At 46.4% G+C, this 23,137-nt stretch overlaps 1 protein-coding gene across 4 annotated transcripts in view; it reads left to right on the top strand.

Moving 5' to 3' along the window:
* Positions 1 to 23,114, top strand: part of plcg2 (phospholipase C, gamma 2) — a 28,521-nt gene extending 5,407 nt beyond the window's left edge. Inside the window, exons 3-33 of one of the 4 annotated variants that reach the window (XM_048973137.1) lie at positions 2,893 to 3,036; positions 3,208 to 3,301; positions 3,392 to 3,439; positions 3,792 to 3,876; positions 4,357 to 4,440; positions 4,559 to 4,599; positions 5,349 to 5,421; positions 5,698 to 5,799; positions 6,559 to 6,677; positions 6,927 to 7,012; positions 7,330 to 7,450; positions 8,076 to 8,244; positions 9,387 to 9,494; positions 9,884 to 9,961; positions 10,349 to 10,527; positions 11,265 to 11,465; positions 12,562 to 12,681; positions 13,006 to 13,186; positions 13,321 to 13,389; positions 14,141 to 14,244; positions 14,328 to 14,424; positions 15,049 to 15,112; positions 16,171 to 16,340; positions 16,585 to 16,696; positions 16,837 to 17,043; positions 18,730 to 18,872; positions 19,304 to 19,418; positions 19,787 to 19,954; positions 20,042 to 20,130; positions 21,221 to 21,405; positions 22,816 to 23,114. In XM_048973137.1, coding sequence (XP_048829094.1) covers positions 2,893 to 3,036; positions 3,208 to 3,301; positions 3,392 to 3,439; positions 3,792 to 3,876; positions 4,357 to 4,440; positions 4,559 to 4,599; positions 5,349 to 5,421; positions 5,698 to 5,799; positions 6,559 to 6,677; positions 6,927 to 7,012; positions 7,330 to 7,450; positions 8,076 to 8,244; positions 9,387 to 9,494; positions 9,884 to 9,961; positions 10,349 to 10,527; positions 11,265 to 11,465; positions 12,562 to 12,681; positions 13,006 to 13,186; positions 13,321 to 13,389; positions 14,141 to 14,244; positions 14,328 to 14,424; positions 15,049 to 15,112; positions 16,171 to 16,340; positions 16,585 to 16,696; positions 16,837 to 17,043; positions 18,730 to 18,872; positions 19,304 to 19,418; positions 19,787 to 19,954; positions 20,042 to 20,130; positions 21,221 to 21,405; positions 22,816 to 22,858 — 3,599 coding nt within the window. In that variant the 3' untranslated portion in view covers positions 22,859 to 23,114. The other 3 variants (XR_007381996.1, XR_007381995.1, XM_048973138.1) reach the window with 3 other exon arrangements.
* The last annotated feature ends 23 nt before the right edge of the window (positions 23,115 to 23,137 follow it).

Here is a 23,137-nt window from a genome sequence, read left to right as displayed (position 1 = left end):
ACCTCCTTTATTGGCAGCGACCTCATCTGAGCGCTTTCTCTAGCTGCTGGCTGGACCTGCAGAGGGCTTAAGACAGGTTTTTATGATGCTGTTTCATTTTGTGTGTATTTTTGGGCTGTTTCTGCTTACACGTCCGGCTTCAGATTACGTTTGAACATTACAGAACTCTGACATGTCTGTTCCAAGATACAAAATATCTTCACTGTGCTGATAATTAATTTTTGTGGATTGGCCAGTGCTGGTCCTACCTGTTGTGGCACCCCAGGGGGGCACCCGCTGTCTGAACCAAAGTGCCAATTGGCTGGCAAGTCGGCACCCCCCTCAAAAGTTGGCGCCCCATGCAGCCACCTGTGTTGCCCATAGGATTGACTGGCCCAGGGTCTGGGTCACCTTCACATGTGAGACCCCACTTCCTTTGCATTGTATATATTATAAAGACGCCCTGACATTCTGCTGTGGGATTTCCATGGAATTTGTTGGTCCTTCAGTGATTGCAGAACCTGAGGCAGTGAAGCAGCACTGCACCATGATACCGAGCTCTACCAAGCTTCACAAATGAGGTTTTGATGTTGTTATGCAGTGTTCTGCTTTCTCCAGCCATAACAATCTGTAAAGTGCTGTGTTTGTTGTTCATTAATTAAGACAGCGCCTGGTGAAGATTAAATCACATTTTAGGAGCTTTACATGCAGAAATCTGAATTATGATCTAGGGTTCGCAAATGTCTTCTGAGAAGTGTGTATATCCCATATTATATACAAGAACAAGAAGTAAAGGTGTATGTGTCTGAGTGTATGTGTGTGTGTATTTATATATACAGCTCTGGAAAATAGTGAGAGAGAGACCACTCCTTATTTAAAAAAAATAAAACTGCATTTTTAAATCCTGGTTTAATCCTGGTTTTGCTGGCAGAAGGCCACACGGCAGGTTACTTCTAGGATCAAAATTTCTGAGACAGCAGTACACAAGAACAAGGTTAAGCAGGAGACACTGGGAATGACCAAAAACCAGATATATAGAGGGACTTCCTAGTGCCAGAGATGACTGTTAACTTATCTGACAGTTTTTCATGAATCGGAGGATGACATCAAGTGACCTTCAGTAGGAATGGGAAACGTTAAGTTCAGGTGTGCAGTGCACTGCTAGGACAGTTCATTTCAGGCTCCTGGAAGCACGACTGGGGTCCCACAAAGCAAGGAAGAAGCCCTTCATTAATGAGAAACAGAGAAGAGCCAGGCTGCAGATTGTAAAAAATATATTATTCACAGATGCACAACTATAAATTGAGAAATGGCACATACACACACATACAAGGGTTGGACTATGAAACTGAAACACTGACCAACAGTGTTTGAGGTTTCATGCCTATATATGTGCGACCTGGTGGCCAACCTTCACTGACTGCACATTCCGTCAGTAAGAGCAGAGTGTGAAGGTTGAACTAGCAGAGCAGTAGCACAGCAGTACATACAGAATTGCAATCCCCATAATATAAAGGGGGACGTCAGTTTCAGTGAAGAGAAAGCAAAACTTGAGCTGTGGACAATGTGAAACTGTCTTTCCCACATCCGGGCTGGAGTTACGATTTGGAGAAGCCCCAAAGAGACTTACCACCTGGACTGATGCAGAGTGCAGCATGGGGGTGGATCAGTGATGGTTTGGGCTGCCATCTACTGGTTCTAGACTGGCGTATCACTGCCAATGACTACTGAACCATTCTGGATGACCATGATCACCCAATGGTTCAAACATTGTACCCTGATGGTAGTGCTGTGTATCAGGATGATAATGCATCAATACAAACAGCAAGACTGGTGACAGAGAACATGAAAGTGAAGCAGAAGATCTCCCCTGGCTTGCATAGTCACCAGATCCGCATATTATTGAGCCACTTTGGGATGTTTTGGAGGAGCGAGTCAAGAAACATTTTCCGCCAACAGCATCACTTAGTGACCTGGCGACTGTTCTGCTAGAGGACTGACTCAAAATCCCTCTGGTCACTGTGCAGGACTGGTATCTGTCATTCCCAATACTAACTGATGCTGTACTGGTGACAAAAGGAGGCCCTACACCATACTAATAAATTATTGTGGTCTAAAACCAGCTGTTTCAGTTTCATTGTCCATCCCCTGTATATATACCATACATTTACACATATTATAGCATTTGCTAATTCCTCCTTGTAACTGAAGAATAAATAAACTGATTGATGCTCTTGGTAACTTAGCTGCTAAATTAAGCATTTGAATGTGTTCATTGAACAATTAACATCCCTGAAGACTTCTACGTTTGCCGGTGCCATCGTGTGTCTCCACTTTCTCTTGATTTTTTGAATTTATTTTTCCTCTCGCGGGGCGGCATGGTGGTGCAGTGGTTAGCACTGTTGCCTCACACCTCTGGGTTCGAGTCTCCGCCTGGATCACATGTGTGCGGAGTTTGCATGTTCTCCCCATGTCGTCGTGGGGTTTCCTCCGAGTACTCCGGTTTCCCCCCCACAGTCCAAAAACATACTGAGGCTAATTGGAGTTGCTAAATTGCCCATAGGTGTGCATGTGTCAGTGAATGGTGTGTGAGTGTGCCCTGCGATGGGCTGGCCCCCCATCCTGGGTTGTTCCCTGCCTCGTGCCCATTGCTTCCGGGATAGGCTCCGGACCCCCCCGCGACCCAGTAGGATAAGGGATTTGGAGAATGGATGACTGGATGGATTTTTCCTCTCATTTTTTCCCTCCAGCCTGAATTTCCGTGCCCTTTAGTGCGGCGTGCAGCTGTGCGTTTGCGCGTTTGCACATGCGTTCCTGGTCGTTCTCCTTGCGCTGGCTCCACGGTTGCGTGCGCTGCAGACTGAGACTCGGGACCTGACTTGAGTTCTGCTGACCACGTTCTCTCTTCCTCAGTGGACCTGCATGAGATCCGGGAAGTCCGGCCAGGCAAGAAGTGCAAAGATTTCGAACGTTTTAAAGAAAAAGAGCCTCCTGAGGAGACCTGCTTCACTATCTTTTATGGAAGCCAGTTCGTCCTCAACACGCTCAGCCTCAGCGGTCAGTCTGCATATGTGGCTTGCTTGCATTTTTTTTTTTTTTTTTTTTTTTTCTTGAGACTGCGCAATTCTGTATGTAAATGCTGCTTCAGTTCCACTGGAAACTTGCACGGTATTTGTATTACTGAGGCGTGCTTTTTAGCATGTGTTTGATGCCTCTGTTTCCTTAAAGCTCCGACACAGGAAGATGCAGAGAAATGGCTGACAGGACTGGAACTGCTTCGGCAAGAAACTTTAGCTGCCCCAACACCTGATATCATTGAAAGGTATCGCTTATACGCGCACAAACACACACACACACGCGCGCACACACCGGCACCTTCACAGACACACACACTCACTCTTTCTCTTTTCAGCTGGCTGAGGAAGCAGATGTACTCAATTGATCAGACCAAGAAGAACAGGTACCCTGAACTTATTCATCCCGCTCTTCACTCGTCATTATTGCTGCCTAGCTGGGGGTCGTGTGTAGCTCAGCAAGACAGGAGGCTGTGCTTGTGATCAGAAGGTCATTGGTTCAAATCTTGATGTTGCCGTTGGGCTCCTGAGTAAGGCCCTTAATACCCAGCTCCCAGAGCACTGCACACCTGCTGACCCTGCACTGTGATATGCGACCTTGTTTTCATCCATATATGTGCCTCATGAGTGAAACATCACTAGTCTTTGTATAATAACACTATCCCACAGTTTTGATGCAAAGGAACGTCTTTTCCACCCCCCTCATACTGATGTATCCATTCGCCCCACCCACCCCAGCATCTCCATAAAGGAGCTGAAGTGTTTGCTGTGTCAGATGAGTTTCAAGATCCCTCATGCACGCTACCTGAAGGACAAGTTCGCGGTACTGGTCACCTCCCCAGCTCCTGCTCTGTGTGTCAGTTATCTGTGATGTTTGTAAAATGTGTGTCAAGACTGATGATGACTCGTCTATATCCCCATTTCCAAAACAGGTGGGATGCTGGGTAACATGTAAACAGAAGCAGAATAGAATGGTTTGCAAATCATATAAACCCATATTTAATTTATAATAGAACACACATAACATCAGATGTTGAAATGTTATTGTTTTATGACAAACTTATGCTCAGTTTGAATGTGATGCCAGCAACATACACTATATTGCTAAAAGTATTAGGATACCTGCCTTCTCACACACATTAACTGTAATGACATTCCATTGTCACATGTCGATATGTAGGTTCCCAGTATTTGAAGTAGGTTTCTTCATACCTGCTCAGAAGCCCCGTGGGAAACCCCGTGGGAAACCCCGATGGGCTGTGTGGCAGCCAGTGACACTGTGACCCTTATTGTCCATTTCTAGGAGATTGGAGCCAGGAAAGATGTGCTGGACTTCGAGCAGTTTCACAAGTTCTATAACATCATCATGTTTGAAAACCAGAAGAGTGTAAGTGTGTTAATCAGCCTGCCGAGTGGACGACTGACACAGAGTCTCGGTGACTGACACACAGTCTCACCGACTGACCCAGAGTCTTGCCGACTGACATCTCTACTGTTTTCTCCAGGTCCTCGACAAGCTGAAGGAGTCCTGCACTTTTGTCATGGGGTGACAATTTTCGTCTCTTTTTAATCCAGTTTCTAAGTGCAATTTATGTTATATTTGTAACTCATCTATGAACCGCTTCAGCATAAAATGAAGCTGCAGACTGTAATATGTATTTTGTTTTACTCTTATGTTCTGAACCCCATGTATTTTGTCTCTTCCTGGCTGTGGTTCTTAGCTGTTTTCTCAGTGCACTTGTTGGGTAGAAATTTATTGATTTAGTTCAGGACCCCATATGTTTTCATTCTGAAGGTTGTACAGTGCACCTTCATGTTGGAGTGAAACTATAATGTTATACCTGTCAAAATGTGTCAGCTAAGCAATTTCAAAACTTCTTCTAAAGTCACCCCAGTATTTGCAGCAGCCATCTCATACACCCATGTATTTTTTAATTCTACCACATGGAATGACTGGGGTGCCTCTGAGTTGAGGTTTGGGAACTGAAGCGTTCATCTAGCCATCCAATTAGATGTCAGTTGCTTTTTGGAGAACAGAAGAAATCCTTACCAATTTTTATTGTGTTATTCTTAATTACATTCTAATGGTAAATTGTTAGTTTTTTTCTGGGCAAAGGTGCATTTAATATCCAGACAAATTGCTTTAAATATTTCTTTTGACTGGCTAACACTTTTGCACAGTGCTGTGAATTTTTTTAGTGTTGAGGTAATTGGTCTGTATTGTTCTGTGTTGTTTAGCAGTGGCGTGTCTCTTTAAAAGTTTATGTTCTCATGTATATATCATGTTTACCTCAGTAACACAGATCGACCAGACTCTTCCATCGTCTCCCTGTGTGACTTTCAGAGATTCCTTGTACACCAGCAAGAAGTAGGTACCACCTGCTCGGACCCCAGTGTAGCTGTCCCATACGTTTCTCCATCTATGGGTTTCAACTCTAGTACCTTATGAAATCAGTCTTAGACCCAAAATACTCCAAATCTTTTGCTATTTTGCACGCATTTTGGTAACGGCTTGTTGAAGTACCACTGAAACGTAAGCAATGTTGGTTTATGTACAGCAGCATCCGCACCTTTAGTAAATGTAGCAGATGGCTGGCAGTGCTTCTGTCATCATTTTTGGTGTCTTTCTCTTCATTTTATTCAGGAGTTTTGGGCCCAAGATTTGAACCAGGTGAGGGAGCTGATGACCATCTTTATCGACGACACGATGAGGAAAACTAATGAGCCAGAGTTCACAGTCAGCGAGGTACGAAGCCCTGGTTTTGTTTTGGCGCTTTACTCTTAGCATAACAAAGAGCTAAGGGAGAGTTAAGGGAAGGGTGGGGTGTGACTCAGTGAATCAGGCCTCTGTGTCAGTGATCGGAAGGTCACTGGTTCAAATCTCATGCCCAGGAGGGTAGCCGTGTCTCAGCTTGCTGTTCAGCATGACTGTGACCCCCCCCCCCCCCGAAAAATGAATAGCAGACCCTAAGCCTCACTCTTACTTCTATATGTGTGTGTCAGTGTTTGCCCTAAAAAAGGAGAAAAAGCAACACCTAGCTTATTATATTTTATAAGAGTGCTTGAACTTCTCTTTTTTCGAGGGGGGAGGGGGCAGTTTTTGTTCTTTGTTCTATTGTTCAGGTGGGGGGATTTTTTAAGGAAAAATGTGGAGAATATCTTGGAAATTTTTTTATATATATATATATATATATATATATATATATATATATATGCTGTATATATATCATTGTATTGTATACTTCATATTTTCTCAAATAAAAATGCATGACAAAAAAGATGGTATATGCCGTCCCATTGTATTTGCACAAATGGCAAATAAAGCTGAATTTCATTTAGCAATGTCGGCTGTACGGTGCTGTACAATTATCACATTTGGAGAGCGGATATTGCCGCTGCGCTGTTCTGTTTTGCTGGTCTGCATTACAGATGTTGTCTTTGTGTTGTGCATGTGTGCTGCAGTAGTTTCCCTTCAGACTAACCCTTGTCTCCTGTCTGTTGGCAGTTCCTCAGCTTTTTGTTCTCTAAGGAGAATTCCATCTGGGACAAGAAGTTCTCAGAAGTGAACAACCTGGACATGAACAATCCGCTGTCGCACTACTGGGTCAACTCCTCACATAACACGTCAGTGCAGTGATGCGGTGAAATTAGACACGCAGAGTATATTGGTTAGCGTATCAGTATCGGCCGACGTACGGTAAAAATCAGTCCAAAGTGTCAGTCTTGACCAGTGTTGGCTGGGGATTTGGCTCTTGGGTTGGTTTCTCCTTTGTCTGTTGCCTTGCATGCAACTGCCAGGGTTTCTGCATGCTGACTGGATATTTCTAGTGCATCACAATGCTGTATTTCGTGAAAGTAAGTTTTTGTTTTTAGGTATCTGACGGGCGACCAGCTCCGGAGTGAGTCATCCCCAGAGGCGTATGTACGCTGTCTGCGCATGGGCTGCCGCTGTGTCGAATGTGAGTGTCACCCCCTATGAATAAACTATATTGGCCCCTGCTTGTGATGGGAAGGTTATTGGTTCAAATCCCAGTTCTAGCAGAGTGGTGTTGCTGTTGGGTATTAGAGCAAAGCCCATAACCCCTAATTGTTCCTGGGATTGACTAATCCAAAGTCACTTTGGATAAAAGGGTCTGATACATAAAAAGTCATTTTATCTATAGTAAACACTGTGAATATTTAACCCAGGACTGCATTATTTCTGGACTAGAACGCAAGGCTGTGTCATTTGTATTTGATGGAGGGGGGGGGGGCGTCTCCCTTTGCATTTAAACAGTGGACTGTTGGGACGGATCAAACAACGAACCCATCATCTACCACGGCAAGACCATGACGACCAAGATCAAGTTTGAGGATGTGGTGAAGGCCATCAATGACCACGCCTTCGTAGCGTCTGAGTGAGTGCTTCCACTATATTATAGTTCCTATATACCAAACCAAGCCATGCATTTGTGTGGGGCCCCCAAGGTTTGGGGGCCAGGGGCATACAAAGGGTGGGGCTACAGAGGCAGCCCATCTGAAAGGTGATTGGTCCCCAGAGTGCGTCTTCCCCCGTCACTCACTGATTCAAAAGATATTATTGGCTAATGAATTATGACCCCCTTTTATGCCCCCATGTTAAAAGTCCTATAATCTCCCGTGTTGGTCGCAAAACTCACCACACAAGAGGGGGGGGGAGGTGGTTGAAGTGATTGTTTTTTTGGGACCTCAAAAACTCTGTGCACTCTGCAGAGATTAAGCTGACATTGAGCTGAAACATCCGTGTGCCAAAGATGCATGAGAAACACAATTAAGAAACATTTATTATACAATAAAAAATGCTACTGAACAAGTACACAGCATTCAGAAATCCCTTTCTACTTTTTGTTTATTAATACTGATTGTATTTAAAAAATAGTGTCTGTTCTACCTAGAACTGAAACCTATCATATTCGAGATTTAAATAATTCTGTAATCATTAGATATATGGATGGTACTTTGCGATCATGGTTTTTAGAAGTTGGATTTTTCGCCCTCCATTAGGTATCCTGTGGTGCTGTCCATCGAGGAACACTGTTGCACAGAGCAACAGGACAAAATGGCCGACATCTTCACCAAGGTGTTCAAAGACAAGCTACTTACCATTCCCGTGGAGCCCATGGCCGACCAGTTGCCCTCCCCCGCTCAGCTCAAAGGCAAGATCATACTGAAGGTGAGAGACTGAGTGCAGGACAGGAGGCAGGATGTGGGTATAATAACTGAGACAGGAAGAGAGTGGTCATGTGACCATCTGAAGGTTAGGTTTAGGGTTATGGTTAGGTGTAGGGTTAGGTTTAGGTTTAGGTTTAGGGTTAGGGTTAGATTTAGGGTTAAACCTAACTCTCCCCATAGTGACACTGGCCCTGGTTCTGGCAATAAGCTTGTCCTTCACGCTTTGTGTGACACATTAGGCGACCAATCGTCTGGTTTTCGGCCAGTCAGTCTGGTTTTCCTGCTCCCTCTCCAGACCGCCGTTGGGTGTCCTCCTTTTTCCCTCCCCTTACCCACTGCCCCAGCAAGTCCTAGCACTGCTCTCCCTCACCCCCGTATGGACAAAAAATGTGAAATCCCTAAACACACATATTATTGATGCCACGCTTGTATTAACAATTTTTTTCTCCGTTATCGAGATAATGAAATCATTCTCAGCTTCCATAGTATGTATGTGAAATATACTGCCACCCCACCCTGCTCTACATCGTTTAAAGGGTGTCCTCCTTATTGACCCTTGGTCCTCCTTTTTAGACACAGCAAGGGGGATCATGGGGGGCAGTGAGGAAATGTGTTAGAATTCATGATATTTGTATATCGTACTGAATTTGCTATATTTAAGATGTTCTGATAGACCCTGATTGGACAGCATTGTCTCAAAGGGAGAAGAGTGATTTCTATAGGTGTATAACTTATGCAATTATGACATTTAATTCATGGTTTTTGCAGTGCAGTGTCCTATAGAAGCTAAATCAATGTGGTAGCAAACTGCTGATCAAAGGTTATCGTGATTTTTAACACTTTAGTGTAGGTGTGTAATTCCTGCTGTATTTCCTGTACCTGCAAAATCCCTGTGTTCAGTACTTACAAAATCCCTGTGTTCAGTACCTGCAAAATCCCTGTGTTCAGTACCTGCAAAATCCCTGTGTTCAGTACCTGCAAAATCCCTGTGTTCATCCCGCTACAGTCTCTCCTATGACACTGTGTATCTGGTGATGACTGTGGGATTTCTCGGTATGATATGACCTCACCTCTGCAGTCTCTGTGCGCCCGGTGCCCACGCCTGCCACCGCCACACTCACGCCGTCTGTACTCTCCCGGCAGCACAAGAAGCTGAGCTCGACAGACGAGCCGGTGCGACTGGACGATCGAGGCAGCCAGCAGAAGGGCGACAAGCAGGGGAACCTCTACATCTGGGATCCGGTGGATGAGGTACGGTCCGCCGTCTCCCCCCGAGGGCGTCATCCTGCCGCGTTGTTCCTGCCCCCCGTCGGTGCCGTCATCCCCATTGACTGATGGGAGCTGCCACCCGGGGTACCATCTTCTGAGGGGGCAGCGACTTAGAAAAGCCAGTCTCACTTTGTCTCAGATGCTGCGTGCAGCTCCACAGCCTCTGTAGTGCCAACACAGGACAGCTACGTGATGGAGGTGTCGGCGAGGCTCACCTAGGGCTCACATGGGCTTCTTGTAGCGTCCATGTCCATATTGTGCTGTCTGTGCTGTAACCATTCCTCCTTTTAGGAGGCAGCTACATAGGTGCACGATGCTTCTCCAGGCTGTCTCTACCTTCACCCTGCTCAGCTGCTTGCCTGTGTTTTCAGCATTGGAACCAGCACTACTGCATGATCTATGGAGACAAGCTATATTACGCTGAGGAGTATGACCAAGAATCTGAGAAGGTAAGTTGGTGTGCTGGGTGAGGGGGAGCTTTGAGGGCAGACTCCTTACTTTCGTCCTCTCTCCACACGTCTCTTCTACACCTTCCCTGCCCCACGACTCCCATCGTCTCCCAGGCCCCGCCCCTTTCAATGTCTTCCCCACCTATAGAAATCAGTCAAGCTGTAATTCATCCAATATCTAAGTTCAAAGTACAGTCCCCCCTCCAAGATTAGTGAATTTGACATTTACAGTTTTGGTTGTTGCTCTTGTCTTTATCAGTTTTAAGTAATATTAGTTTCTTGTTACTTGTTGCTGACACACTGAGCGAAACACATCACACGTACGTATGTGCTACGTGATAATGAAGCTGTTTCCGGTTCTGGTTCTGGTTCTGGCTGTGCTTGCAGGCCACGAACCCCAATGAGCTGCACTACCAGGAGCCTTGGTTCCACGGGAGGATGTCGGAAGGCAGGCAGACGGCGGAGCACCTCCTGCAGGAGTACTGTGCCGAGTCGGGGGGGCACGACGGCACCTTCCTGGTGCGCGAGAGTAAAACCTACCTGACGGACTACACCCTGTCCTTCTGGTACCTCAGACGCCCGCTTTCGCCCGCTCCCCTTCTCCCAGTTTCCTCTCTTCTACCTCCATCCACATCACCAATCTTTCTTTCCTTTATCTGTTTCGTCAACCCCGTAGCTTTTTGAAATGCTGGTCATTGAGTAGTATTATTCTTGCTTGAAAGTTGTTCCGTAGTCATTGTGTAATATGTATTTTTTCCAACCAGTGAGCTTCCCAGCCTAGTGAAGTCGTGAGTCATTTGCCAATGTTTGTGTTCTGGTCAGTTAGATGTAGCAGCGAATATGAACTCTGGGTAGTTTGACAGGTTATGCTGCAGGATGATGGATGTGTGTCACAGATTAATATACAGGGGAGTTACTAGGACTTTTTAAGGTGGGGAACATAAAATGGCTCATAATTGATTCATAGGGGCCAACTTTAGCATTAGCTATTGATATGTTTTGAATCGTGGGAGGGGACACTCTGGTGGCCAATCAGCTTTTAGCTGGGTTTGGTGCCCCTGTAGCCCCGCCCCTGATTGCCCATACAGTCCGGCTTATTGACCCTATGGGTTGTATAGCACTGATGCTGAGTGCTGCGGAGTGTGTGTGTCGGGTATATAAACACAGTCTCCCCCGCAGGCGTAAAGGTCGAGTGCAGCACTGCCGGAATCGCGGGTATATAAGCACAGTCTCCCCCGCAGGCGTAAAGGTCGAGTGCAGCACTGCCGGATCCGCGGGTATATAAGCACAGTCTCCCCCGCAGGCGTAAAGGTCGAGTGCAGCACTGCCGGATCCGCTCCAGCACAGAGGCTGGACAGCCGTTCTTCTTCCTGACAGAGAACCTGCACTTCGCCAGCGTCTACGAGCTCATCATGCACTATCGGGATAACCCGCTGCGCTGCCTGGAGTTCGACCTGCGGCTCACGGACGCTGTGCCGCGTCCAAACCCACACCTCGCCGAGGGGTGAGCCACGGCTGTCCGCCCCGCACCCCTCTGGGGTGTGTAGCGGATAACATAAGTTAGGACAAGATGGAAGTTATTGATCCCAGAGAGGAAACTAGATTGCAGATGACAGTGAGGTCATTCAGTGGTGAGAAAGGAAACGACACAAAATGCAAGATGGTACATGCAGTGCAGACCAGTAAACACAGTGCAAATAAGTTTAAATCGCACAAACATCCATCCATTTTCCAAACCACTTATCCTATTGGGTCGCAGGGGGTCTGGAGCCTATCCTGGAACCAATGGGCACGAGGCAGGGAACAACCCAGGGTGGGGGGCCAGCCCATCGCAGGGCACACTCACACACCATTCACTCACGCATGCACTCCTATGGGCAATTTAGCGACTCCAATTAGCCTCAGCATGTTTTTGGACTGTGGGGGGAAACCAGAGTACCCGGAGGAAACCCCACGACGACATGGGGAGAACATGCAAACTCCACACACATGTGACCCAGGCGGAGACTCGAACCCGGGTTCCAGAGGTGTGAAGCAACAGTGCTAACCACTGCACCACCATGCCGCCCCGCGCACAAACATGAAATGATTATTTGCCATTCGCACAAGTGTGAGTACATTGGAATGCTTCTTTTCACATACACTGTCTTGCTCTCCTTTGAGACACACACACACACACACACACACACAGAGTGAAGCTTTGGTTCGGAGTGCAAGGCCAGGCCAGTTCCTTGGCACCCCTTAAACATTTCAGGGGGGTGAAGGGCCTTGCTGAAGGGCCCAACTGCCGAGTTTGGGGCTTGAGCCAGCAACCTTCTGATCGCAGGGAGAGATGCTTAACCCACTGAGCAACGCCCGCCTGTGGGTATATGTGTGTGATGTGCAAAGATGTGTAGGCAAGTGTGCAGCATAATAATCAGTCAAGAAGAAGTGCAACAGATAGAAGTAACCTTGCTATATATCTTGCGATTTTAGCTTGTGTTCTTATTTATTTATTGATGGCTTCTAGGTCGAAGCCGTGCAGCAGCTGAGGGGACGTGATGAACCCGTAACGGTAAAGATGCAGTTTAATGTCGGCACCCGTCTCGTCTCCTCTGCAGCTGGTTCTACAGTAATCTGAGCAGGGGGGAGGCAGAGGACATGCTGATGAGGATCCCCCGCGATGGAGCCTTCCTCATCCGCCAGAGGGAGGACAACGATTCTGTCGCCATCACCTTCAGGTACAGGCCCCGGCCTGCAGGCTGCTTCTCTCCTCCATCTGGACTGATGGTTCTGTAGGGTGGGGCTCGCCTTAGGTGGGACACCATCGTTCTTTAAAGGGGACCTCTCATGCTCATCTTCACTATTCATAATTTTATCTTTGAGGTCGACTACAATAGATTTACATGCTTCAGTGCTCCGCATGATAGGTTCCCTAGTAATCATAACCGGTTGGAACCGGCATATGGAAACATTTTGTATCGGCCACTGATAATACTGCCAATAGTGGAGTTCATGGTCTTTCAGTAGGTCTGAAGTATTGTTCCTGTTGTCATGTGACTCAGGGGCGATGGGGCAGTTAAGCACTGTCGTATCGCAAAGGAGGGAAGCAAGTTCGTTTTGGGCAGTTCAACCGAATTCGAGAGTCTGGTGGATCTGGTCAGCTACTACCGCAAGAACCCACTCTACCGCAAGATCAAACTCCACTACCCAGTCACAGAGGAGCTGGTGAAGAGATTCAGCCAGGTGAGAGGATCCTCCTGAGCGCCTCATTCCTGAAGACACGCCAAAGCACTCGGATGAAGTCAAGGCTCCAGCGGCAAATGTTGCCTGTTGTACCTAAAGCGTGGCTCCTTACCGTCTCGTATGTTTCTGTACAGGAACAAGACTGTGCATCCATTTACGAGAGGAAAATGTACGTGGAACCACATGAGATAGAGCCACCATCGGTATGTATACAGGAGCCGGTCAATCAGAATGGCGAGGGGGCGAGCTTCCCGGAGCCGTCTTCATACTGCGTCATTCGCAAGTTCTGTCTTTTAACATAAAAATTACGAAGGACGTAGAGTTAAGAAGGTTTGGGGAAACTCAGCCCAGAGCAGCGGCATCGCTAACTCTGCCCACTGAACTTGGCTTATATTGGGACTGCTTGAGTGGAACTTAGAAGACACACCCTTTAAACATATTGAGCTACAGGCTACATGTGACCAGCTTCCTGTGAGAAGGCGCTAAGGGGATGTGTTAGCATACTACCACTGCTACTACTGAAATTTCTTTTTACCCATGGACTTGTTTTTTTTGGGGGAGAGGGCGTAGTACAGCACTTATGTAAGTCGCTCTGGCTAAGGGCGTCTGCCAAATCCTGTAAATGTAAAAATGTAAATGTAGTAAAGGAGAAGGTTTTCTTGGATAAGCCCCACACGGTGGATGAATTAAAGGAGTTCATCTTACAAGCATGGACATTTTCGAACGCTTAAGAGACTAAACATGACCCAATCAGTACTACAAAATAAAAACTGTACACCTACTTTTGGATCACCCTGTATTTCCTGAAGTTATATCATGTTACTAAATGTAGTATCATAAAAAATTAAAGTTTCTTTGCTGACACTGTGCCCGCCAGTTTTCCTCCGCATCACTCATGCCGTTTACTTGTGTTCATTGACGTGCATGTGCTCTTGTCTGCGTTGTTTATGTCAGAGCACTGTAAGGGCCCTGTACGACTACAGAGCCATGAGGCCCGATGAGCTCACCTTCACCAAGGGCGCCCTGATCCACAACGTCACCAAGGACAACAGCGCCTGGTGAGATGAAGTCACACATCGGGCCAATGTGTTGTAAACGGCTGCAATGCTAGGCCTTAATGCCTCTCTGCTGACCCCTACAGGTGGCAGGGGGACTATGGAGGAAAGACTCAACATTACTTCCCCTCCAACTATGTTGAGGAGATGTCCAACAACAAAATGCCAGAGCAGACTGACCAGGTGATTCAGGCTTCCCTGTAAATAACTCATGTTTGTGTTTATGTGTCTGCATTAATATCGCTCATGCCAATCTATACCAGGCTGTATAATACTCTGGCCTGGTGTCCACATTCCCATTCAGTGCTGAGTGCAGTGATCAAGCTATCAGCCTGCCAATGCTGACTGTGATTCATCAGTTTTAATGTGCTGGCAAGGAGAAAAGGCTTGTTAAAATGATGCATTTAACAAAGCTAATGAGCCCTTCACAGTTTGACTTGTCCTACAACTGAAGATCAGCTGCCTTGGCTGTACTTGGCTGAACTGATTACTTTAACAGTCCTAAACTTGAATTCATTTATCCAACCATCCATCCATCCATCCATCCACTACTTGCCAAACAGCATGAATTTGGGGTCTTCTGCATGTACATGTTTCTCTGTTCTGGAAGTTAGAACAGATGTCTTCATTTAAACTAGGTTTCAGAAAAGCTGAAAATAAAAAGCCCTGTTTATTCCCTTACTCCGCGGGCAGCTGCCTCGCGTCTTGTGCTGTCGTGGGTCCTGTTCTCCCCGTATGTATCTCCTGCCACTGTGACAAGGTGTGGTTTTGACTGCATGTTTACAAGCTGATTTGTGTTCATCACAGGCAACAGAGGACAATCCCCTGGGGCAGTTATGTAAGGGCGTGGTCGACCTGACCAAGTGCAATGGTGAGAAAGCCGGCCACATGAAGCATCCTCCCTGTAGGCCACATGCTGGCTCTGTGCACTAGTGCCTCGCATCTGCATGAAACCTGCCAGGTCACAGTTAGGGGGTGGGGGCGATGGCAGCTGTCTCATCCAGTGGTCACACGGCAGCTCAGTGTCTTAAATGTTCAAGACCGAAGTGGATAGTTCAGGTCCGGAAAGTTAAAATCCAGTCCAAGATTTTTGTTTCAACCAACCAGTTGAGTATAAAGAGTCATAAACTGGTACTCAACTGGTTGGTTGAAACTAAACCTTGGTCTGGAGTTGAACTTCCCACGTCTGGTTCAGTATTTGAATTTGTATTGTTTTATTGGTCACGTGCACCCAGAGCTTTGGGATTGTTACAGCACACTTCCAGTATTAACTAGATATGCAGCGCAGTGCAAAAATCTCAGGTTTCCAAATTACTGGTAGGGTTATGTTGGTATAAATAACTGCTGAAGTCAGTCAGCCAGGCTACTTTAACACCTCCCCTGAAGACAGCCCAGCACCCATCCAGTACATCCTTGGGCACTTGCACACCTTGTTTGGCTGATGTATACCTCATCAATTACTTAACGAAGTTAATTAATTAATTGAGCTGATGGTGAAATTTTATGAATACATGGAGTGGCTGAGGTGCCCCTGAGGAGAGGTTTGGGAACTGAAGCGGTGTTCATCTAGCCGTCCCACAAAGTATCAGTAACTTTTTGGAGAAGAAAAGAAATTCCTGTTGGTTTTTATTGTTACTCTTCATTTGCATATGTACTATTTATTCTAACCAAGTGTAAAGTTACCACTGAGGTTAATAACTTTAAACATTTTCTATTTTTTTCACAGTATCATATAAAATACAAATATCATTAAAATAATAGTAAATGTTGCTACTAATTATACTTAAAAATTTAGTACTAAAGATGTAGCAGTATGCATATGGGGATGTACCACTAGATGGACCAAGTGAATGTGCCGTTGTGTCTGTACTTAAAATCATCAGTTGTGCACAGCGTGAACTTCATTGCACCCCCCCCCCCCCCCCCCAGTGAAGTCCGCCCAAGACAAGAATGGCCGGCCCCACGTGTTCACGCTCACCTGCAAGGATGATGAGAATGTCACCTCCTTCGACATCAGTGCCGACACTGTGGAGGACCTGTTTGAGTGGTACACGGCAGCGTGGGACGTCACGCAGCGCACCACCAACGAAATTCTCAAGGCGAGGGCCTTTCATACCATTTGCCAGTCACCATGTTTGATTAAACACCTCGAGACGTAGTTGCAGATGTAGATATAGAATGCCCAGCATGAACTTTCCAAGATCCCTCTGTGTTTCTGGACTCCAGGGCCCTGCACGGAAGTTACAGGGCAATCACGTCCATGCCACTCAGTGACGCCACAGATGTACGTGGTTCAGTCGCGGCGAATTCCGAAAGTGACAGGATGTTCATTCTCATACACAGATGGCACTGGATAAAGAGAATAAGAAGCGCAGCAGTCAGAACACAGTCTCGAAAAAGATGTCGGACCTGGTGGTGTACTGCCAGCCCAGGAGCAAAGATAAAGAGAGTTTCCGTAAGATGTTTTTTAACACCTCCAACTATGTGTCTGTCAACCACCGGCTGCCTGCCCGGTACGCTCGCTCACTTTTATGCAGTCCACGAGCCCCTTCAGTCTGCCAGTCCATCACGACTGTCCCGCGACTGTTTCCCCAGAAAAATACGACTACAAGGAGATCCGCTCCTTCGTAGAGAACAAGATCCCGCAGGGTGATGGCAAAGTAAACGACTTCCTGAAGTACAACCGCAAGGCCCTGAGCCGCATCTATCCCAAGGGGCAGCGTGTCGACTCCTCCAACTATGACCCCTTACCACTGTGGATCTGCGGCTCCCACATGGTGGCGCTCAACTTCCAGACTGCGGGTAAGAGTTAGCCTATGATTGGTCCTGCGTCACTTAGAACCAGTGAAGCTTGTTCAGATAATGCTCAGGCGACGTGAAAATATGTATGAAATGTCTTTAGATTCGCTTATTTTTAATGTCTGTGAGTGTGTGTGTGTGTGTGTGGGGGGGCAGCACTTCACACAATGGACTGTACTACAGTGCAGTAGCAGCTTGTGCCCAGAGAAATAGGTAAGGGCACATGGGCATATTCATATTTTATGTTTAAACTATCTATTCTACATTGTAGAAGTGTCTGGTAACTAAACATAAACTTCATATCAACAGAAGCTTATCTACTGGCATATTAAAGGCAAATCTGGAACTCAGACTCATGAACTGGTATTTATGAGCATAAAAGCAGACCTTGTAACATGAACAGTAATATGGTGGATGGATGCTCCTTAAAGAGAAAAGGCATTGAAAGATAATTACCGAACCATAAACAAAGTGAATTTGCAGATAAAGGTGGAAGCGACCTGCACTGTGTTGGTGTGAAGTGGGCGGGGAAGGTGTAACATCACTGCCTGAACTGCCCGCAGGGAAGGTGTAACATCACTGCCTGAACTGCCCGCAGGGAAGGTGTAACATCACTGCCTGAACTGCCCGCAGGGAAGGTGTAACATCACTGCCTGAACTGCCCGCAGGGAAGGTGTAACATCACTGCCTGAACTGCCCGCAGGGAAGGTGTAACATCACTGCCTGAACTGCCCGCAGGGAAGGTGTAACATCACTGCCTGAACTGCCCGCAGTGAAGGTGTAACATCACTGCCTGAACTGCCCGCAGGGAAGGTGTAACATCACTGCCTGAACTGCCCGCAGGGAAGGTGTAACATCACTGCCTGAACTGCCCGCAGTGGCGGCCCACTTGGTTCAAAGGCACCGGTCCGGAAGCTTGGTTATTCAAGCTAAGGGCAGCTGTAACTGGACTGCTGGTAGCAAGCTTTGATTTGGGACCCAAGAATTGTTGCATATTGCTTATGGTTGTGTATGACTAATGTAAGTGAATAGTAACACGTATAGCATCTAAGTGTATAACTTCATTTATACTGAGCGCTGACCAAGCTGCCAACTCACGCTTTGAGGTTCTCACGCAAGAAATCTTATGGCAAATATGTTATTCCACTATAACCCTGAAATTAGCCACGTCAAAAGCTGAGCCTCGTCTCGAATTGAAAATCCCACTCCAGCCTGCTGACCAAAGTTGCCAGTCCTGTGCTGATATCACCGTTAGCAAACTGTCATGTTAAATACAGAAGGGGATACGCATCCGCAGGGGATACCGGGGAGGTCCGATACGCGAAGAGTAACGAACAGTATAAATTACTTGTTTTCTGTGCACTTGCATACCTATGATGCGGTTTAATTTCTAAACTACACTGAGACCACAGTTTCCGAATGAGTGGCCCATAGAAATTATGTCTTCACAAAGATATGAGTACAGGTCTGTGTGTGTCTGTGTGCATTTGCATGTGTGTGTGTGTGTGTGTGTGTGTGTGTGTGTGTGTGTGTGTGTGTGTGTGTGTGTGTGTGCGTGTGCGCGCCCAACCTGCAGCTGACTGGCATCCTGTCCAGAGTGTTCCCTTGCTTTTTGCCCTATGCTGCCTTCATTAGGCCTGGCAATTGATAAACGATTGATCAATCATTTTAAATGTCTTTTTCTTCAAGACAAGTACATGCAACTGAACAGCGCCCTCTTCAGTCTGAACGGAGGCACTGGATATGTGCTGCAGCCAGAGATTTTGCGGTCTGATAGCTTTAACCCAAAGCTGCAGCAGGACAGGAGAGGCAAATACACCATTATTGTCAGAGTAAGGCTTTCCTGTTCTCTCTCTGATTATCAGTGCCCTCTATAATTATCACTGCAAATCCCAGTATGTATCACTTGATGCCTGGTGGGTAAAGACCAGACCCACTATTTGCAAGATAGAACCAATTTTGCAATGCTTCCTCATTCACACGTAACCTGATACCAGGGCTTGAAGCGGGCCAGTATTCACCAGTAACCGGTACTGGCACAACTTTGGTACAGCTCTCCAGAATGTGGGTAGCTCTCACAATCAGCTGGTACGGAATACCCAGGAGAGTGCCGGCACCTGTTTTTTGCCCACTATAAGCTTTGCCTGATACCAACATGGGAATCAGAAAGCAAAGATAGAGAACTTGAACCGACATATTTCTGGCATTTTGTTAAAAGTAATTCTGTCTTGACAGCTGTTGGTCCCTCTGCTGCCCCCTACAGGTCATAGCAGCAAGGCACCTGCCCAAGCCAGGCCGCAGCCTTACCAGCCCCTTTGTGGAGGTGGAGCTGTTCGGCCTTTACACCGAGGAGAGCAAGTTCAAGACCACTGTTTGCCGTAAGAATGAACAATTTGGGCGGGGCTTGGGGCCGTAGAGTCATCTTGTACTCTGTATCTGACAGCTGAACTGTCAGTTTAGATATTTTCTTGTACAGTATATCTGTGACCCCTGTTGGCTTGTGGCAGAAAGCCTATGAGCTGTTGTAGCGATGCGTGGGCGCTACAGCAGGTGTCAGACCACAGAAAGCAATGATGCCCTTTACGAAGCAGAAATTTCTGCATATTTCCAAACTAACGATTTAAAATCTGTTACATTCATCTGTCAGAACCTGCTGTTACAAACCAAAATGGACCATGGAAGTGGTACGCCTCACATTCGTTGGGTGTATTCAGGTGAGAATAACGAACGCTTGTGCGCTTTTCAGAGGACAATGGACTGAATCCAGTGTGGCCAGCTCCTCCGGCACCAGTCGAGTTCACCGTGTACGAGCCGGACTTCACCTTCCTGCGCTTCGTGGTCAATGAGGAGGACATGTTCTCCGACCCCAACTTCCTTGCGCAGGGAACCTTCCCCGTCAAGGGCCTCCGCTCAGGTAGGGGAGGTGACGCCTGCATGGAGTTGTTCACGTCTCTTAGGCGAGTTTTTAATCAGTCACGTGATGCCTCTTCTGCTCCTTAAGGATGTCGCTCCGTGCCTCTGAGAAACGGCTACAGCGAGGACATTGAGCTGGCATCTCTGCTGGTCGACATCACCATAAAGCCGGTCGGGGTGAGGTCTCCTCCCTGAGCAGTACACATAGTAGTTTGATCTCAATGCCCGTTTTTTTTAGATGAAAAACCCACTCAGTCCTTGGGTAAACCAATTGTTACGTGCCGTAAGTTTTGAGGGAAGGTCTACAAATTCTTCGGACCTCCTGCCCTCGTCCCGATTCGCCGGCTGCACCTTCGGCTCCGCCTCTCCGTCCAGACTCCGCCCCCGGGTCATCCGATGCACCGCTCGTCACTTCCGGGTCCTGCGAAGAAAAGATGGCGGCTAGAGAACTTCGGGAGCTCTGCTCATTGATTGTGGATTGCTGGTTTGCTTTATTGGCTTGGATGGTTGTGTATGACAGTTTTGGGTTATTGGTTTCTGATTTCCCGCTTTACCCCTTTTGTACCGTCGTTTTCGTTTGTTTGCTTTTCCGGTTTCTTTGATCTCTCGCCTGCCCACCGACTACTCTTTCGCTCAGTTGGACACTGTATTTTTGGATTGTATGTTTGCTTCGTATGTGTGTGTGTTGTGGTGCGTGAGGAGTGGCTGCCTTTCTGTTCTCACAACGCGTGTGGATTGTTGTAGGTTTGGCTAGGGAGATGGACGTAGCATTGTCGTTTTTGTTTGTCTTCCTTTCACTTTGGTTTAGCTTAGCTTGGGGAATCGTTCGTTAGCGCTGTTTTGTTTATTGTTTTGGCCCGTGTCACTCCCGAAGTCTGTTGCACCTATTGTTGTTAATGTGTGTATAAAATATATATATAAAAAAAAACTATAAAAAAAGATCCCTTTGTGTCCCGTGTTCCTTTTCCTCCGCCCCTGGTTGACCTGTTTTCCCCTTTCCCTCATCCCTTCCCTTTCTGTCACGTCCAACCCTAGACTGGACCGTAGCACAATGAAGACCTTTTGTTAAATTTACAAAACTCACTAAGTCCACAGAAATCTTTTCGAGTTGTGGACCTTTGCAGTATGCAAGTTAAAATATTTTTCTAACCTTAGGAGAATGTTATGCCTGGCACCTGTTTAAGCTGCTGCCTCAGTGATTTGCTCACTCAGTGATTGCATAGTGTGGGCCTTCTCTGTGTAACGCTTCACCGGTCTGCGCTTGCAGAAAGTGGAGGAGGATCTCTATTCATCCTCCAGCCAACTGCGAAAGAGGCAGGCGGAGCTGGGCAGCGAGCCGTTCCTATACGACACCCACAGCAACCTGCACCGCTCCGCGCCCTCGTTTCAACGTGATGAACTCTTCCCGGACCAGGGACCGGCCGACAAGCAGCTGTACAAGACCAAAGAGAGGTGGGCTGTTTAATAATGAAAGCAGTAACAGCAGTATAAGAAATGTCAGGCCTGAGGCCTGTATCACGAAGCCAGATTCCTCGCTTAGATCATTTTGAGGATAAATAGCGGTAACTCTGGCTTTTCCATATTACGATGTTGGTTCTCTTCTGATTAGGATGCATTACCACGGTAACTCATGCTACACGTCAAACCTGATCCGGAGCAGGTTATGTTTCAAAATCACGAAACTCAAACAGTTGTTGGTGGAGTCCAGACATAGCCTTAAGGTTCGTCCCACGACACAGTACCACACCTGGCGTGCGCATTTCATGAGGTTAGCGCAAATATTTAAGACCGTTCTATCTTTCAGATAAGCTAAGTTCAGCGCACTTGCAGTGCACTTTATTCACACTTTGGCAAGTACCAAATGGAAGTGCTCTTTGGTTAAGTGGACAGACCACAATGCACTGCAGTAGTGATGACTAATGTTGACACTGAAGACGAGGAAGTTTGTCAGCTATTCAGCATCCAACATGCCTCAAAAGAGGTTTCAATGTAATTGTGCAAAGTATATAATGAATGTTTACATGACCTAGGATGCAGTGCAGAACAACCCCAAACTCAACTAATGAATAGTTGCTACATCATTGTAGCATTTTTCTTGTTTATCTCTATAGATATGAAGTGTGTCCCATTGTTTTTAAGAAATCCCTGCACACTTGGGCCCTTCACGTACTCTTGCATGCTTTGGGTCATGTCAATGCACATCACTGAAGTGTGTAGTATCTCTGTGCATTCGCCCTTAAATGCGGCCCATGGGACGAAGCCTTAGTAAGAAAATATGGCTTAACATAGATTGTGATAGTGTAGTGATACCAATAATCTCGGATTTCATCACACAAGAGCACAAGAGACGTGGCAGCACCGATCCTCAAACTCATGCAACTGCAAACTGCGTGATGATATAGCAAGCGGAAAGATTACCGTTCCCGGGAAGAACACACGTGTGTGACGAACACTGGGTACACATAGTGCAATTATTCAATGTTTCACTGCAGCGGGGTGAAATAAATACGACTAGCATGAGTAACGGGGGAAAAAAATACATCTGGCTCAATATCCAAAAAGCTTCATTGAACTCAAAACATGGATTGTACTGTATGGTGATGTTTATTTAATCTTACTGAACAGTTTCCATCAAGGTTGAGGCCTTTTAGTAATATTTCAAACATTGGCAATACTTTTATTGTGCAATGACAGAATTTTGGAGGGGATGTTACATTTCAACAGTTGTAGAAGTAACAAAAGTATAACTGGATTTATCGATTACAGTCGGCTCGTGAACCTTGTATTGTTACGTATGAGAACAGGAAGAAAAATATGATACTGGGAAGTTTACTGTTATTTGCATCTACATATATTCACCAGGACCAAGGAGAAAAAAGTCTGCAATAGCAAGTTCTATTCGTGAGGACTGGAACAGTGGAGAGAAGCTACTCAAAGCATCTGCTTGGACCTTGACTTTGGTTATTTCTGTGATTAATATTTTATATTTATGCGGATGGAAGTGAAACCCCCCCCGGGGTCAGTACACTGCAAAGTTTTAAGAACAGAGCAAAGCTCGATAACGGTTATTTTGCAGTGCCTGCTGGCTTTGAAACATTGTTTTTTCGGCATTCCAAGTGTAAAATTAGCTCTGTTAATGAATAAATGCAATTTTAACACTCTTGAGTTGTCAGCTATGATGCAT

This window comes from Brienomyrus brachyistius, chromosome 13, assembly GCF_023856365.1.
Source record: "Brienomyrus brachyistius isolate T26 chromosome 13, BBRACH_0.4, whole genome shotgun sequence".
NCBI lineage: Eukaryota > Metazoa > Chordata > Actinopteri > Osteoglossiformes > Mormyridae > Brienomyrus > Brienomyrus brachyistius.
This window is presented reverse-complemented; position numbering and strand designations above follow the sequence as displayed.